General features: G+C 36.8%; 1 protein-coding gene across 1 annotated transcript; it reads left to right on the top strand.

The window, feature by feature from the left end:
• The first annotated feature begins 1173 nt into the window (after positions 1–1173).
• LOC145112584 (protein SMALL AUXIN UP-REGULATED RNA 12-like) lies at positions 1174–1590 on the top strand. The gene has a single exon (XM_079048733.1). It carries the CDS (start codon positions 1174–1176, stop codon positions 1588–1590), a length of 417 nt encoding a protein of 138 aa, XP_078904859.1.
• Positions 1591–15133: the final 13543 nt, after the last annotated feature.

Here is a 15133-nt window from a genome sequence, read left to right as displayed (position 1 = left end):
TTGTTTATAAATAGTTTAAGATAGAAGGATTTCCCACTTTGTATATAAAATTGTTTAAGGTAGAAGGATTACTTTCCAAATCCAACATATCCACTACAAACATCTACATAGGTAGCCCATATCAAAATTCAAAAGTATTAATTACAATATTTTGTTTAATAAAAAGTAATAAGACATGTTTTTTGGATTAATACTTTTGAATCTTGATTAATACTTTTGAATTATTCCTATTAGTTTTATTAAACAAGATATTGTAATTAATACTTTTGAATTTTGATATGGGTTACCTATGTAGATGTTTGTAGTGGATCTGTTGGATTTGGAAAATAATTCTTCTACCTTAAACAATTTTATATACAAAGTGAGAAATCATTCTACCTTAAACTATTTATAAACATTTTACAAATATGCAATTTCTTTTAAATTGTTAAGTATTAATATTTTGAATTGAAAACAATAACAACAAATATGAAATGGCGCTATACAAAGTAAAAATATACAAGCATGAATTCATGATTTCAATGCTAAAAATATCACCATCTCCTCCACATCCACCTTTAAACAATGTCATTATTTTTTCATTTAAATGCATTTATATGTTTTATTAACAATATTAATAATACAAGTAAAAAAATAGTATTCTTATTTAGATTTTTAATAATAATAATAATAATAATAATAATAATAATAATAATAATAATAATAATAATAATAATAGGGGTTTTGTTTGCAGAAAAGTCCTAATATTTTTATTTACAGAAAAATCCCAATATTTTTGTTGACAGAAAAGTCACAATATTTTGGGTTAGTTTACGATATAATCCCAAATTAATTTGTTACCGGTTTCAATCGGTCAAAAATGGTCAACCACAAATTTTTGCCGGTTTTTAGGATTTTTTATAAATTTTTCTTTTTGGGTCTAAAGTTTAACTTTTTTATAAATATTGGAATTTTTCTAGATTTTGTTTGAAAAAATAAAAAATATGGAAGTTTCCATTTACTTTGTTTGTTTGTTAATAAATTAATATGACAAAATAGATTTTGTATTAATTTATGATACTACGTTTAAAGTCTACGTTGGAGTTCTAAATACTCCCTCTCTCGAAGCTTTTCTACTTCCCCTCTTTATCCCAATAATCGCTTCACACCGCTGGTTTTCTGATTGAATCTGCAATGAAGAGGGGCAACAAAATCAGCCAGATCGTCCGCCTCAAACAAGTCGTGCAACGTTGGCGTCGCCGAATCCCCTCTGCCGGATCTCTCGCCGTCTACGTTGGTGAAGAACACCGCCGCTTCGTCATTCCCACCCGCTTTCTCAACCTACCTGTGTTCGTCTCTTTACTCAACAAGGCGGAGGAGGAGTTCGGCTTCCAGACCACCGGCGGACTCGTCCTCCCCTGCGACGTCGTTTTCTTCAAGGAGTTGCTGAACGTTCTGGAGAGAGACGAAAGTGGATTCGGTGCGTTAGATTTGGATGATTTTTCGGAGATGTTTTCCGATTTGGCCGCCGATTCTTATTCTCTTTGTAAAAAAGCTACAATTTCCGATGCTCATAGCTTCACTCCGCTGCTGCAGAAAGCTAAAGTTTGAAGGTTCACCCTCTTTCCTGCCTGAGGTTCGACTCTCTTCGTTTTTTCTCATTAGAGAACGTCAGAACTAGGGCTTAAATTGCAATTTTATATGCTTAGCGATTTAAGATTTGGGCTAGGGTTAGGGTTTCCAGTTTTGTGCATACATGGTGGATCGATTTTGAATTCGATACCTCTTAGTTCCTTTTTCAAGTTCCCTTCGTTTCGGTAGGGATTTTGATTTTCAATCATCCTTGAACCTGATTTTTCTTTTTTGTAAAACGGGTTACAATGAGATGAAGTTTTCGATTTAACCCAATTTTGGGGTGCTAGTTTTTTTTTTAGATTACAAAGGCATGTTTCGCCAATTGTGGTAATGGTGATGATGATTTGTGTTCGTTATGTCGGATTAACAATGAAAAAAATGTACTCCTAAAATTCAATTACTGCTTGTTCTGCTAGTTCGTTGTTGTGTGATTGATAATAATAATTATTGCTCACTTTTGTATTATAAAAATGGCATTGCTTGTTCTAATGTCATTATGCATTGTAATCTAGCTTATAAATTATTTTTTATTAAATATTTCAGAATTTATAAGTTATTTTATCAAGTTTTTCGGTTAATATGTGAAACATAGCTTAAATCTATTAAGTTCTCAAAACACTATCACTAAACCATATTCATCGCTTTCAAACATATATTCGTTAAAAAACAACAAATTTCTATTCTTTAAACACCTTAAAAAAAAATTAAAACTCATATTCATTGTTCTTAAATGCGACTTAATGGAAGTTGTTGTTCACAAAGCATGTTCTTTCTTCTACATAATCATTAAGGCCCTATTTGATAGCCTTTTGATGGTTCCGTTTTATGAATGTCTTTGAATGGTTCAATCATTAAGTCATTAAAAGCGTCTGATTCATCAAATTTGAGCCTTTGAAAGTTTGAATATTTATGAACCATTCAACTAAGAGTATGGCTGAACTATTTGGTGGTGCAAGAGTTCCCTTCTTACCCTTAAACTCCATTTTCTCTATTCTCTTTCCTTTTGGTAAATCCTACAAAATACTAAGACTCGGTTTATTGGTTGTACCCTTACTGCTATAGGTTGTAGGGTTTTGTGTTCGTCTTCTTCCCATCTTGGTAATCACATGTATGATTTTTGTCGTTAACCTGTACGACATTATATGTGTTCTATACTCTGTTTGTAATGTATCTTGTAAAACTTTAGGCTCCGTGGTGTTCAGAATCTTGAATTGTGGAAATGTCTGTTACTTCGTATGATTTATGTCGTTTTACCTGGATATGTGTTCATTTGTTTGTCAATATAACTATGCATGTGCTTTGAACGATTTTTTTAAGTTGAATGATGTTCATGTGTACTAATTTGTTCACGCTAGCGATAAAAATACGACAATTTTGTTGTCAAGTTTGCAACGAGTGTTTCACCACTTCTTTATTTGTATGGTATTGGCTAATAGGTGTGACATAAGCTTATGTTGGAACACAATTTGAATTGGTAGTTCTATTTGTTTAATAGAAATTTCATTTACTTTATTTTTAAGAATTGGTTGGATGTTGTTGTGTAATTCTAAATAGAAGAGTAAAATGACAATTTAATGCCACTTGTCTTCTTTCTATAAAACAATATTGTGTTTTTCCTGCTTATTACATCTACATTGCTAATTACAATTTTACCCTTTCTTCATTCACAAATTCAAAAACACCCGTAAAATGTTAATCCCGTTAAATCAGGGACATAATTATCGATATTTTGGTATACATTCTATCAATTAAATGAAATCTCAAATAAATCCCACAAAATTAGGAATCAATTCATCTTGGGAAAATGACTTAAAATGACAACCAATAACACAAAATTTGTTCTTTAGGTCATTAAACTTTTAATTGTATCATGTAAGGAAACCAACTTTTTATTTTGGTTTTAAAATATAATCGACTGTGTTTTTTATCAATTAAAATGACAACAAACAACGTCATTGTCCTTGTCATATTTAACTAAAAGACTCTTGTAGTCATTTTTTTCAAACCACAACCGATAACCATTAACAACGCCATATTGGTTTGTGACCTTGTCATTTTAATGAGTAAAAGTCCATGTAATTGAAGTTGTGGTTTGAGAAAAATGATTGTAACAGACTATTAGTTAGACGTGGCAAGGGAAATAACGATATTCGTTGTCATTTTAACCGATAAAATCGTAATCATTGGTATTTTAAAACCAAAATAAAAATTGGTTTGCTTATTGCATACAGTTAAATTTAGTGACCTAAAGAGCAAATTTCAAGTTTTTGGTTGCCATTTTAAGTCGGTTTTTGCATTAATCTTCTACTCTTCAACCTATTAATCGTTCACGAGAACCTTATACTCGCCTTCGATTCTTCCTCATAACTTATATCTCTCTTATTTGGGAAGTAGATATTATTTCACTTCACGAGAACCTTATACTCGCCTTCGATTCTTCCTCATAACTTATATCTCTCTTATTTGGGAAGTAGATATTATTTCACTGATGCGTGTCGCAATGGAAGATGTTATCCACATGATATGCCTTACGCTTCCATTCATGAGTTCAGAAGGACTAAATAGCTGGAAAAATTAGGCGATTCCAAAGGGGCTATACGAATGCTTGGGATAAAATATGCTAACAGGTGCGGGTGCAAATTCACTGCAATACACATGTATAAGAAGTCAATTAGAATGGTAACACCATTACGATCCAAGCTAAAATTGGAAATGATGAAAAGCTAAATATGGAGTTAGATCAACTAATTATCTCCGATTCGTTTCTATTACACAGTTGGAAGACCTACAAGTTGCCTTCAAGAAAACATGTTTGCATGCCAATATCTACCGGTTGTAACCGCCTAGGGTACCTTTGATTAATTAATTTTCTTTTGTTGATATACGTGATTTTGGTCAATAAAATATTTATTGAAATAGAGACTATCGATTACTATGATACTGTTGGGTTTTAGTTCAAAAATAATTTCCAAAAACTCAAAATATTAGCAATGGAAGTCTTGTAAATTTCGAACTTAATAACAAATTACAACCCACCAAGAATTTTCTTGCAAGAAATGAAAAGATAAAAAAAAACACAACCATAGAAAGAAGAAGTAACAACAACCTTTGATGAACTTCGGGCTTGAAAGTTAAAGAAGATGGATGAACTTTGAGACACCAACACTTGATCAACCTGATGAGAATGCTAGTTTCTTTTGTTAACTCTTCTTAAGCTTAGAAGTAAATACCCAAGTATTTGATCTAAAAGAGCATAAAACAAGTAAGAACTCCTTAAGCTTTTGCAAGAACAATTCTAGAGAGCATGGAGAAAGGAAGTTACGGTTTTGCATGCAAGAGTGAATGATCAAAGTGCAAGCAACTAGTCTTAAGTCATAAAGCAAAGTCCTTAACCATTAGTGTAACGACCCGGAAATCATTCCGCTAACAATGTTAGTCTTCCATTACACGAATATTAATTATTGTAAAGTCATTTTGATTCTAAGAACATAAAATGGAGTAAATTAAATAAACTTTATGCATGTTTATTGCGTAACGTTAGACCGGTTATATGTTTAATAATAAAACTCGGAGGGGTTAAGTTGTTATTATGGAAAACTATATATGTCTAATTGTTAATATGAGATAAGAAAAATATGTGAAGGTTAAAAATAATTCAAAATGAAATGAAAGGTGGATTTTGAATATTAAAAAGAACATGAATGGCTATTTTTGTAACTTGGTTTCTAATCGTAAGCACATTACGTATGAATTGGAATTGTTTACCGGAATTGATTACGTATAAATTATATATTATTTTAAGAGTAAATAGCGTTCCAACTTACAACATTCATCTTTATGCTTTTGTTCACAAACAACTCTTTCACTTTTCAGTTTGGTTTGAATTTTTCATAACCCTCGCATTTTATTACATATTATTAGTATTTAGTCTTTTGGCAGAAATGGTCCCTCATCATTATTATTATTATTGTTAGACAAAATTACACGATTGGTCCCTGTAGTTTATCAGATTTAACATTCTCTTTTTGGTTTTAAATTAATGTTTTATTTATTAAAAAATATCCACTCAATATCATAAATCCACCCACCATCTGCCATCACCACCACCGCCAAAATTACATAAATGGTCCATATGGTTTACCCATGGTGACAAATTCAGTCCCTACTACCTGAAAAGACCAAATTACCCTCACATTAACGGACAAAAAGCAACCAACATGCTACTTTACTTTACAAAGCAATACCTTCCGACCCCGGCAACGCCGGGGAATCTTTTCTAGTATATATTAAATCACATGGGAAGTTTCAACAGGAAACTTTCCATGTTTCTAATTTTAATACTATATTTTTATTTTTTCTTAGTTTTGCCACTAAAGTTTCAACAAACTTTTCATTTTTATAATTTTGCCCCTTTATTTTTACTTCTTCATATTTTTGCCACTAAACATTCACTTTTACTTCTTTAAAACCCTTTTTCTTTATTCTTTTATAATTTTACCACTTTATTTTTACTTTTTTATAATTTTGCCATTAAAGTTTCAACAAACTTTTCATTTTTATAGTTTTGGTACTTTAGTTTTACTAATTTCTTTATAGTTTTGGTACTTTATTTTTACTAATTTTGCCACTAAAGTTTCAACAAACTTTTCATCTTTATAATTTTGGCACTTTATTTTTACTTCTTTATATTTTTGTCACTAAACTTTCACTCGTGCCAGACACGGACCTTTTCCTAGTTATAATTGAGTTGCGTCGTTTTTTTATGGGCCAATAATTAAACACAAGTCCGTTAACGATACAATAAGTATTAAAGTTCTCGTCTAGACTGGTTTGAGTGCGGCTGAAACCTAGAGAGACAGAGAGACATGGAGAGTTCCGGTTTTTCTTTCTGGCGAAAGGTGGAATCACGAGGAGGTTCCGATGGATGATTCCGGAAAACTAAGCAGAACGAGAGTGATGGACGAGAGGAAGTGATTAACGGAATTTGTGTGAGGGTCACAACATCGGATTTCCGTAAGTCATGTTTCTATGTTTTCTTGTAAGTTCCCTTAACGCCCAATGGTTCAAGGAATGGAATACATAAGTTAGCTCGGGTAAATGTCGTTCACTTGTATGATGTATGCGATTGGTGGCACCAAGAAGAGTATTTGATTGTGTGAATTTAAAAAAATAATGAAGAAAGCCTCGATTTGTATGCGAATAATGAAGGTAAATCACCAATCACCAAATAATTATTCTTTAGAAGCTAAATAATAGATTGCGTGAGGATGAAAAATATAGACAAATGGTAGTGCCCAATGGAGATAATCTCATGTTTTTCAAACAAATGAAAATATACTCATAAAGCATTACAACAATCTCAACTTTATATTTATAACATGTATTAAATATATGTACCCGTACATATAACAGTGAAGAAATAAATGACATATTGTAAATAATTGTTAGGAATCAAAAATTTTTAAATACTTCTTTAAACACAAATTAGATGTCTTATTGCTAAGGCTATAGTCATACATTTGTATTAGAAATAGTTCTTTCAACAGGGGCAAAACGGTCACATTTGTTGAGAAAAACTATTGAAACCCCATTGTTTGTCTTGTTTAAGGGCAAATGTGTCCAGAAAATAAGAAATAAAATGTTGTAGTCGAATGACTTTGAAAGTTAGATGTTATAAAAAGGATTTTATATTTAAAGAAAACAAAGCAACACCACTTTCAAACATGCCTATACATTGATAATAAATATGATATGAAATGACAGCTTGTAAACAACAATTATAAAATTTTGAGTATATCCTTGTGTGTAATGGGATTTTGAAAAGAAAAACAAAATAACAATGGGGAACATTTTTACATCTTATTTAATTTGGTATTCTCAATTAAATAGCAACTCCCAGATTAGAATCTAAAACTTCCAATCTAAGAAGTAAAACATCTACCAAGTAGGCTAGTCCCACATTGACTTCAATCTCTAAATTAATTTGGTATTCTACAAGTAAAAATATTAGCATTGTTTCTAAGAAAAAACATAATACAATAGTGGTTGCTCAAAATTGATGTTCCCGCATTCAACTACTCTTCCCGATATGGAAATAAAGTACATTGTCCACATTGGTAGTGGAACTTGAATGTATTGCTATTATAAGACAAAAATATATGAAAACTTACAAATTAATTATTTGGGACAAAAATCTAAAATATTAAAATAACCAAGTTTTTAGCATATTTTAAAGAAACAATTATAAATTACTAAATTTTTCACATTTGCTAAATCAATATGGTTATAATGCTTTTAATCAACCCACTTTAGTTGATTAGCAATCAGTAAATTACCTACTTATAAAAATAACCCCATCCCACTCCTATTTCCATGTTCCAATCTGCATAAAATGAGAAAATATAATTTCCAAGTTATAATTTCAAGAGTTTGCTTATAAGTTCATGTATAAATCAAACCAAAATCCAGTTGTTCCTACATTTAATTTAAATGGCTTCATCCATTCCATCAATGTCTCCTTGATGTGGCCAACTCTCTTAACAACTCCAACAGGAACACTCCGATAGTCAAGTGCTCTTTAGAGTACAAAGATTAACTTTATTAGAACATAGAATTCAATTAGATATTAAAAAAATATTAGCATGTGGCCCAATCTTTAAATTGATACTTTTAGATAAAATTGGAAAAAAGAAAATCAAATCTTGATTCAATACATATCATAAAAATCATAGCAATAATCTTGCAAACATATGCGGAGGTGGAGGCAAATATATTTCACATGTGATTTTATATGAATTTTTTTAACATCTTTACCAACTACTCAAAGTAACTACCACTCATATTCTCAGTATAATTAAAGCATGTTTACAATTAATACCTTAACCACTCAAAATAGCTACCAGTCACACCTACATCACTGTATATCAGAAAGTATTATAACACCTTTTTTGACAAAACTGTATCAATACAACACAAGATTAGAAAAAAAACCTAAGAATGACATGGTGAAGAAATGTAATGCATTGTTTATAACAGATCAAAGAAGTTACATTAAATACCTCGTATTTTCTAGGATCAATATGATGAACTGCAGGTTATATAGTGAACTTGGTTTTAAAATCTCCTGCATTTTCTCTTAAAATGTTATATTAAGCTTGAAAAGTACATTGCTATTTCTTAACTTTGACCAACCATGGTTAAATTCAAGAGATAGCAATGTTCTTTAATTTTTATGCTCATAAGAGTCAACTAAAACTTAAAATTTTTATAATCAGAATCAACTAAAATGACATAATTAGAGTTAACTACAATTTTTATAACTTTGTAATTGAATTAGAAAAATTACCTTATTAATAGGAGTTTTTCTCACCAGGGGTATGATGACCATTTAATTGAAAATTCCTCCATGCAGTATGACCAAATATCAAATTATGTTACGACCCGACGCTAGACCTGAGCATCATTTAGAAAAATCTTGATGTTCCTTTGTTTTCCCAATGTATAGAAGCAAGGTAAGGACATATGATGAATTTCATTTGGTAGTTACATAATTAGAAGCATATATATATATATATATATATATATATATATATATATATATATATATATATATATATATATATATATATATATATTTCATTTCTATTAAAAAATAATATAATATTTTTTTGCTAACAGGTGATATAAAATGGTTTTTCTATTATTAGAATGATAAATATATAGAATTCATGACAATGTCGTCTGGTATTAAAATGCCACAAGAAAAGTTACCTTTCAAAATTTTGAAACTCAAATCGCAAAAGTCAAGGTTTTAGAAAACTCAATATTTTCTAACGAACCCATGAACACTTAAACTTACTTCCATCTGGGTATCTCTTATTTTCAATATTTTTTCATAAATAATAAATTCGCAATCGAAACTTTCATAAACCGTAGACCGTCTTCAACCTTGGACACATACAAACTACAAACAAATTAAAAAGGAAACTGTAACAACCCAAATTTTCCAGTAAAATTTTTCATTTTAATTAACCAACTCATTTTCATAAGATATAAAATTCCAATCATATTTGTCTTCAAAATCCATCACATCAAATCAATTATTCATAATATCTGAGTGTCCCAAATAAAACGCCAGAGAGTGCATGTCGCGCCATCACGTCGAGCCCTTGCACTTAGATCCTGAAGTACCTGAAACAACCAACAAATTGTAAGCTAATGCTTAATGAGTTCCCCAGAGCATACCCCACATAATCATATATTCCATATCAATCACATAAGCCATGCATATAACATATAGGGATGCCGTGGGCTCCTCCTAGGGTTTTACTCCAGGATGTCGTGGGCTCCTCCCAAGGTCTTACACCTATGTTCCATGGGCTCCCCCCATGGCCTTTACCTAGAAAGCCATGGGCTCCCCCACATGGTCTGATATCCAAGTGCCATAGGCTCCCCCTATGGTCTTTACCTGGAATGTCATGGGCTCCCCCACCTGGTCTGATATCCAAGTGTCATGGGCTCTCCCATGGTCTTTCATGCAAGTATCATAGAGACAACTAGCATACCACATAGCACATAACCAACTAGTATACCACATATCACTAAATCAACTAGTGTACCACATATCACAAATGGGCCGACCTTGGTGCGTTCGACCCGTTGGTACGGTGAGGAGACTCACATCTCAAGGAATGCTGAACTGATACGATCAAATCCCGACTCACAGCTCCGAACTCAACTGCCTACACCCACCATGTGACTAACTTCGTCAAAATCCCGAAATACCAAACATACCCTTAAAGTCAAACTTGGTCAACCATGGTCAAAGTCAAAGTCAACAGTCAACGTCAACAGTTCATGTTGACCCAACTCGCCGAGTGCATCTATCAACTCGTTGAGTTCCTTCAGTCTTCAGAAACCAAGAAAACCCTAGCCAACTCGCCTAGTTTGCTCAGTAATCAGAAGGGTTGGGGGACCACGATCCAACTTGCCGAGTTGGATAAGCAACTCGTTGAGTTTTCCTAGTCTTAACTCATTCAGTCACTTCCAAGCGAGTCTAATGCCTCCAAACCATAGATCTGGTCCCCTAGGGATGAGATACCACGTAAAGTTGCTAACTTTACGTCCATGCATGGTATCAAGAGGCTAAAACATTAAAACTAAGCTTCATAAGAGACCTAGGGCATGGAGAAGGGCCAAGACTTGATAAAGATGGAAACTTTAAGTCTAAAAAGGCCATGAAATGTCTAGATCTGAAGTCATAACTTCCAGACATGCTCAGATCCAAGAATGACTCCAAAATAAGCTACTAAAGGCCATAAAATTCTCAATGAAGAGATCTATCAAATAAATGGTCAAGGTATTGACTTTATACCTTAATATGGCTGCCACAACAGAGGAATTCCCTGATCCAAAGCTTCTCCCTTCAACTAAGCAACACCAAACTCCAATATCCTTCAAGAAAGCACCAAAAATCACTCTCCAAGCTCACACACACACAATGAGAGAACAAGCACGAACTAGGGTTTCTCTGGACAAAGGGGGCGGTAAGGGAGGCTAACAATGAGGCTTAAGGCCTTTAAATAGGGTGCAAACCCTAAAAATTAGGGTTTTCCTTTACCGCGTTTACTTGTCGAGTTGGGGATCCCCAACTCGTCGAGTTGAGTCCTTAATCCGCGTCCAAATTAATCCCTACACAAAGAGTTGGAGCTCCCCAACTCGTCGATTTCCAGCCCAAAACCCTAAAATGTTGAGACATAAATAATACATGGACCAAGCATTAAAAATCTCCCCCCACTTGAACTAGACTTCGTCCTCGAAGTCTGATGATGCAAAAAGGTCCGAATAATGCTTCCTCATCTCATCCTCCGGCTCCTAGGTCCATTCGTAGCCTCTTCGGTGCTGCCATTGCACCTTACCTTAACTAGTCTCACTTTCTTGTTCCGTAGGGCTTTCGTTTTCTGGTCTAGAATTGCTATTGGCTTCTCCACATAATTCAGGCTCTCATCAACCTGAATGTTATCCAAAGAAATGATTGTGGCCTCATCAACGACACACTTCCGAAGCTAGGACACGTGGAAGGTGTTGTGTATCTGGCTATGCTCGACCGGTATATCCAAACGGTAAGCCACCTTGCCCACCCGGGCAGAAATCCTAAACGAACCAATAAATCGGGTCCCTAACTTGCCCCTCTTCCGAAACCTAATGACACCCTTCTATGGTGACACTTTCAGCAAGACGAAGTCTCCCACCTGAAACTCGAGATCCGAGCGATGCCGGTCAGTATAGCTCTTTTGACTGCTTTATGCGACCCGCAGCCTATCGCGCACTTGCTGGTACAGCTCAGTAGTCTTAAGCACCACCTCGGTGCTTCCCATGACTCGGTGCCCAACCTCACCCCAACAAACTGGAGTCCTACACCTCCGACCATACAACATCTCAAATGCGGGTTGGTCGATACTAGCATGATAACTATTGTTATTTGAAAACTTTGCTAGTGGGAGGTATGTATCCCAACTTCCTTCGAAATCCAGTACGTATGCCCGTAGCATATCCTCGAGCGTCTGGATCGTCCTCTCGCTCTGGCCATCTGTCTGGGGATGGTAAGCAGTGCTGAAATGTAACTGAGTTCCCAACTCTTCGTGGATCTTCCTCCAAGACCTGGATGTAAAACGGACATCCCGGTCAAAGACCACTGACACTGGAACCCCGTGCCTGACCACCACCTCGTGCACATAAATATCTGCTAATTTCTCGGCAGAGATGCTCTCGGAGATCGGAATAAAATGAGCACTCTTCGTCAACATGTCCACAATGACCCAAATGGAATCCACACCCCTCGCCGTCCTTGGTAACTTCGTGATGAAGTCCATGGTGATCTCTTCCCATTTCCACATAGGAATAGGTAGCGGCTGAACCTTGCCGTGAGGCCTATGATGTTCGGCCTTGACCTTCCTGTAGGTCAAGCATCGTTACACAAACCACGCGACCTCCCGCTTCATACAGGGGCCACCAATAACTCAACCTCAAGTCTCTATACATCTTTGTGGCCCCGGATAAATAGAGAACTTGGACTTGTGTGCGTCCTCCAATATCTTCTGTCTCACTCCCCCGGATACCGGTACCCACACCCGACCACATTGTGTCAAAAGACACCGACTATCCTGAACAAACAAGGGAATCTGACCCCGAATCCGCTCTATCTTCCAGTTCTTTTTCTTCATACCCTCCACCTGAGCCTCCTTGATCATATCCAACAAGGGGGAAATCACCGTCATCCTCAAGCAAACATCCCTAAACGGAGCAATCGCCGCCTTGCGGCTCAAGGCATCGGCCACCATATTGGCCTTCCCTGGGTGGTACAGAATCTCGCAATCATAATCTTTCAGTACATCCAACCACCTCCTCTGCCGCATGTTAAGGTTCTGCTGATCCATCAAATACTTCAAACTTTTATGGTCAGTAAAGATGGTGCACCAGATTCTGTACAATTAATGCCTCCAGATTTTGAGGGCAAACACAACCGCCCCCAATTCCAGGTCATGAGTGGGGTAATTCGCCTCATGAGGCTTTAGCTGCCTCGAGGCGTACGCGATCACATGCCCTCTCTGCATCAAAACTGCCCCTAACCATGAGATCGACGCATCACAATACACCACCAAATCGTCCAATCCCTCGGGTAGTACTAGAATCAGGGCCTCACATAATCTCTGTCTCAAGGTCTCGAAAGCCAACTGCTGGTCCGGGCCCTACCGGAAAGTCACATTCTTCTTGGTCAAACGAGTCAAAGGTACGGTGATCTTGGAGAAATCCTGGATGAATCTCCGATAGTACCCGCTAGACCCAAGAAGCTACGGATCTCAGATGCATTTTTTGGTACTTCCCACCACATCACTGCCTCAACCTTGGCTAGATCAAACAAAATACTCTCTTGGTTGATGATGTGCCCCAAAAACTGCACCTCTCGCAACCAGAAATCACACTTTGAGAACTTGGCATAAAGCCTTTCCGTCCTCAGTGTCTCCAATACCTCCCTCAGATGCTGCTCATGCTGCTCCTTGGTCTTAGAATAGACCAAGATATCATCAATAAAAATGATCACAGACCGATCCAACATCGGCCTAAACACCCTGTTCATGAGGACCATGAACGCTAATGAGGCATAGGTGAGCCCGAATGGCATCACCACAAACCCGTAGTGACCGTACCGAGTCCTGAAAGCTGTCTTCGGTATATCTTCATCCCTAATCCTCATCTGATGATACCCTGACCGAAGATCAATCTTGGAAAACCAAGATGCACCCTGCAACTGATCGAAAAAATCATCGATCCTCGGAAGCGGATAACGGTTTTTCACCGTTAGCTTGTTCAGCTGCCGATTATCGATACACATCCTGCGTGACCCGTCCTTATTCTTCACGAACATGAGCGGTTCTCCACACAGGGAAATGCTCAGACGAATAAACCCTCGATCTAGCAGCTCCTGAAACTGCGTAGATAGCTCCTGCATCTCGGGCGGAGCTAGCCAGTACGGTGCCTTAGCTATCGGAGCGGCACCTGGTACCAAGTCAATGCGAAACTCTACTTGCCTCTCTGGAGGCACCCCATGCAACTCTTCAGGAAAGACATACCAAAAATCCCGTACAACTGGTACATTGTCTAAATCTGCTGTGGTCTCAATCCTCGTATCCGAGATATATGCCAAAAATCCCGAACAACCCTGATGGAGAAGTCTCCTCGCCCTCGCAGCCGAACAGAGGGGTTCGAACTCTCCCCATGAATAACCAGTTCTCCCCCACTTGGGGTTCGAACTCTCACCAGCTGGCACTCGCAGTCTATCATGGCCTCATTGGCCCCTAATCAGTCTATCCCAACGATCACCTTCAACCCTCTCAACGGTATCGTAACCAAGTCAACAAAGAACCTCTCCCCAAACACATTCAATACACAGTCCCGATATACCCTCGCAACACTCACAGTGCGGTCATCTGCAACCTCAACCTCCAGCGGGGAATCCAAAGTCCCCGGAGCATCCCGAAACTTCTTGCTAAGTGCAAGAGATACGAACGATCGGGTAGCTCCCGAATCGAAAAGAACATGAGCGGACATACCATTGACCAAAAAGGTCCCTATACAAGCGCACATATATACATATAAGCATAACAAATAATATCAAGAGGAAAAATAGATTACGTACCAGCCACGACGTCTGGTGCTGCTCGAGCCTCCTCTGTGGTCTGCTGAAATGCACGGCTCTCCACCGCAAGAGCTTCCGCCTTGGCAGGGCGGCCATCAGTGATCCTCATGGTGGTGGGCGCAGGCGCCGCCACTGCTCCTTCTCCTCCCTGCAACTTCGTACAATCGGCCCTTTTATGGCCGGTCTGGTTGCAGTGGAAACAAATCAAGCCCTTCTTGGGCAATCCCTGCTCAGGTGGCCCGGTTGGCCACACACGTAACATCCCGAGCTCGCTGCTCGATAAGCCCCATTGTGCGGCTTACCACACTTGGCACACCGGCCACG

This window comes from Lactuca virosa, chromosome 5, assembly GCF_052849685.1.
Source record: "Lactuca virosa cultivar CGN04683 chromosome 5, Lactuca_virosa_CGN04683_v6, whole genome shotgun sequence".
NCBI lineage: Eukaryota > Viridiplantae > Streptophyta > Magnoliopsida > Asterales > Asteraceae > Lactuca > Lactuca virosa.
The sequence above is the reverse complement of the archived record's forward strand: the minus strand, read 5'-3'. Positions and strand labels throughout refer to the sequence as shown.

What these genes read in the sequence shown, in the direction of transcription:
- LOC145112584 (XM_079048733.1), top strand. Translation starts at nt 1,174, where the DNA reads ATGAAGAGGGGCAACAAAATCAGCCAGATCGTCCGCCTCAAACAAGTC.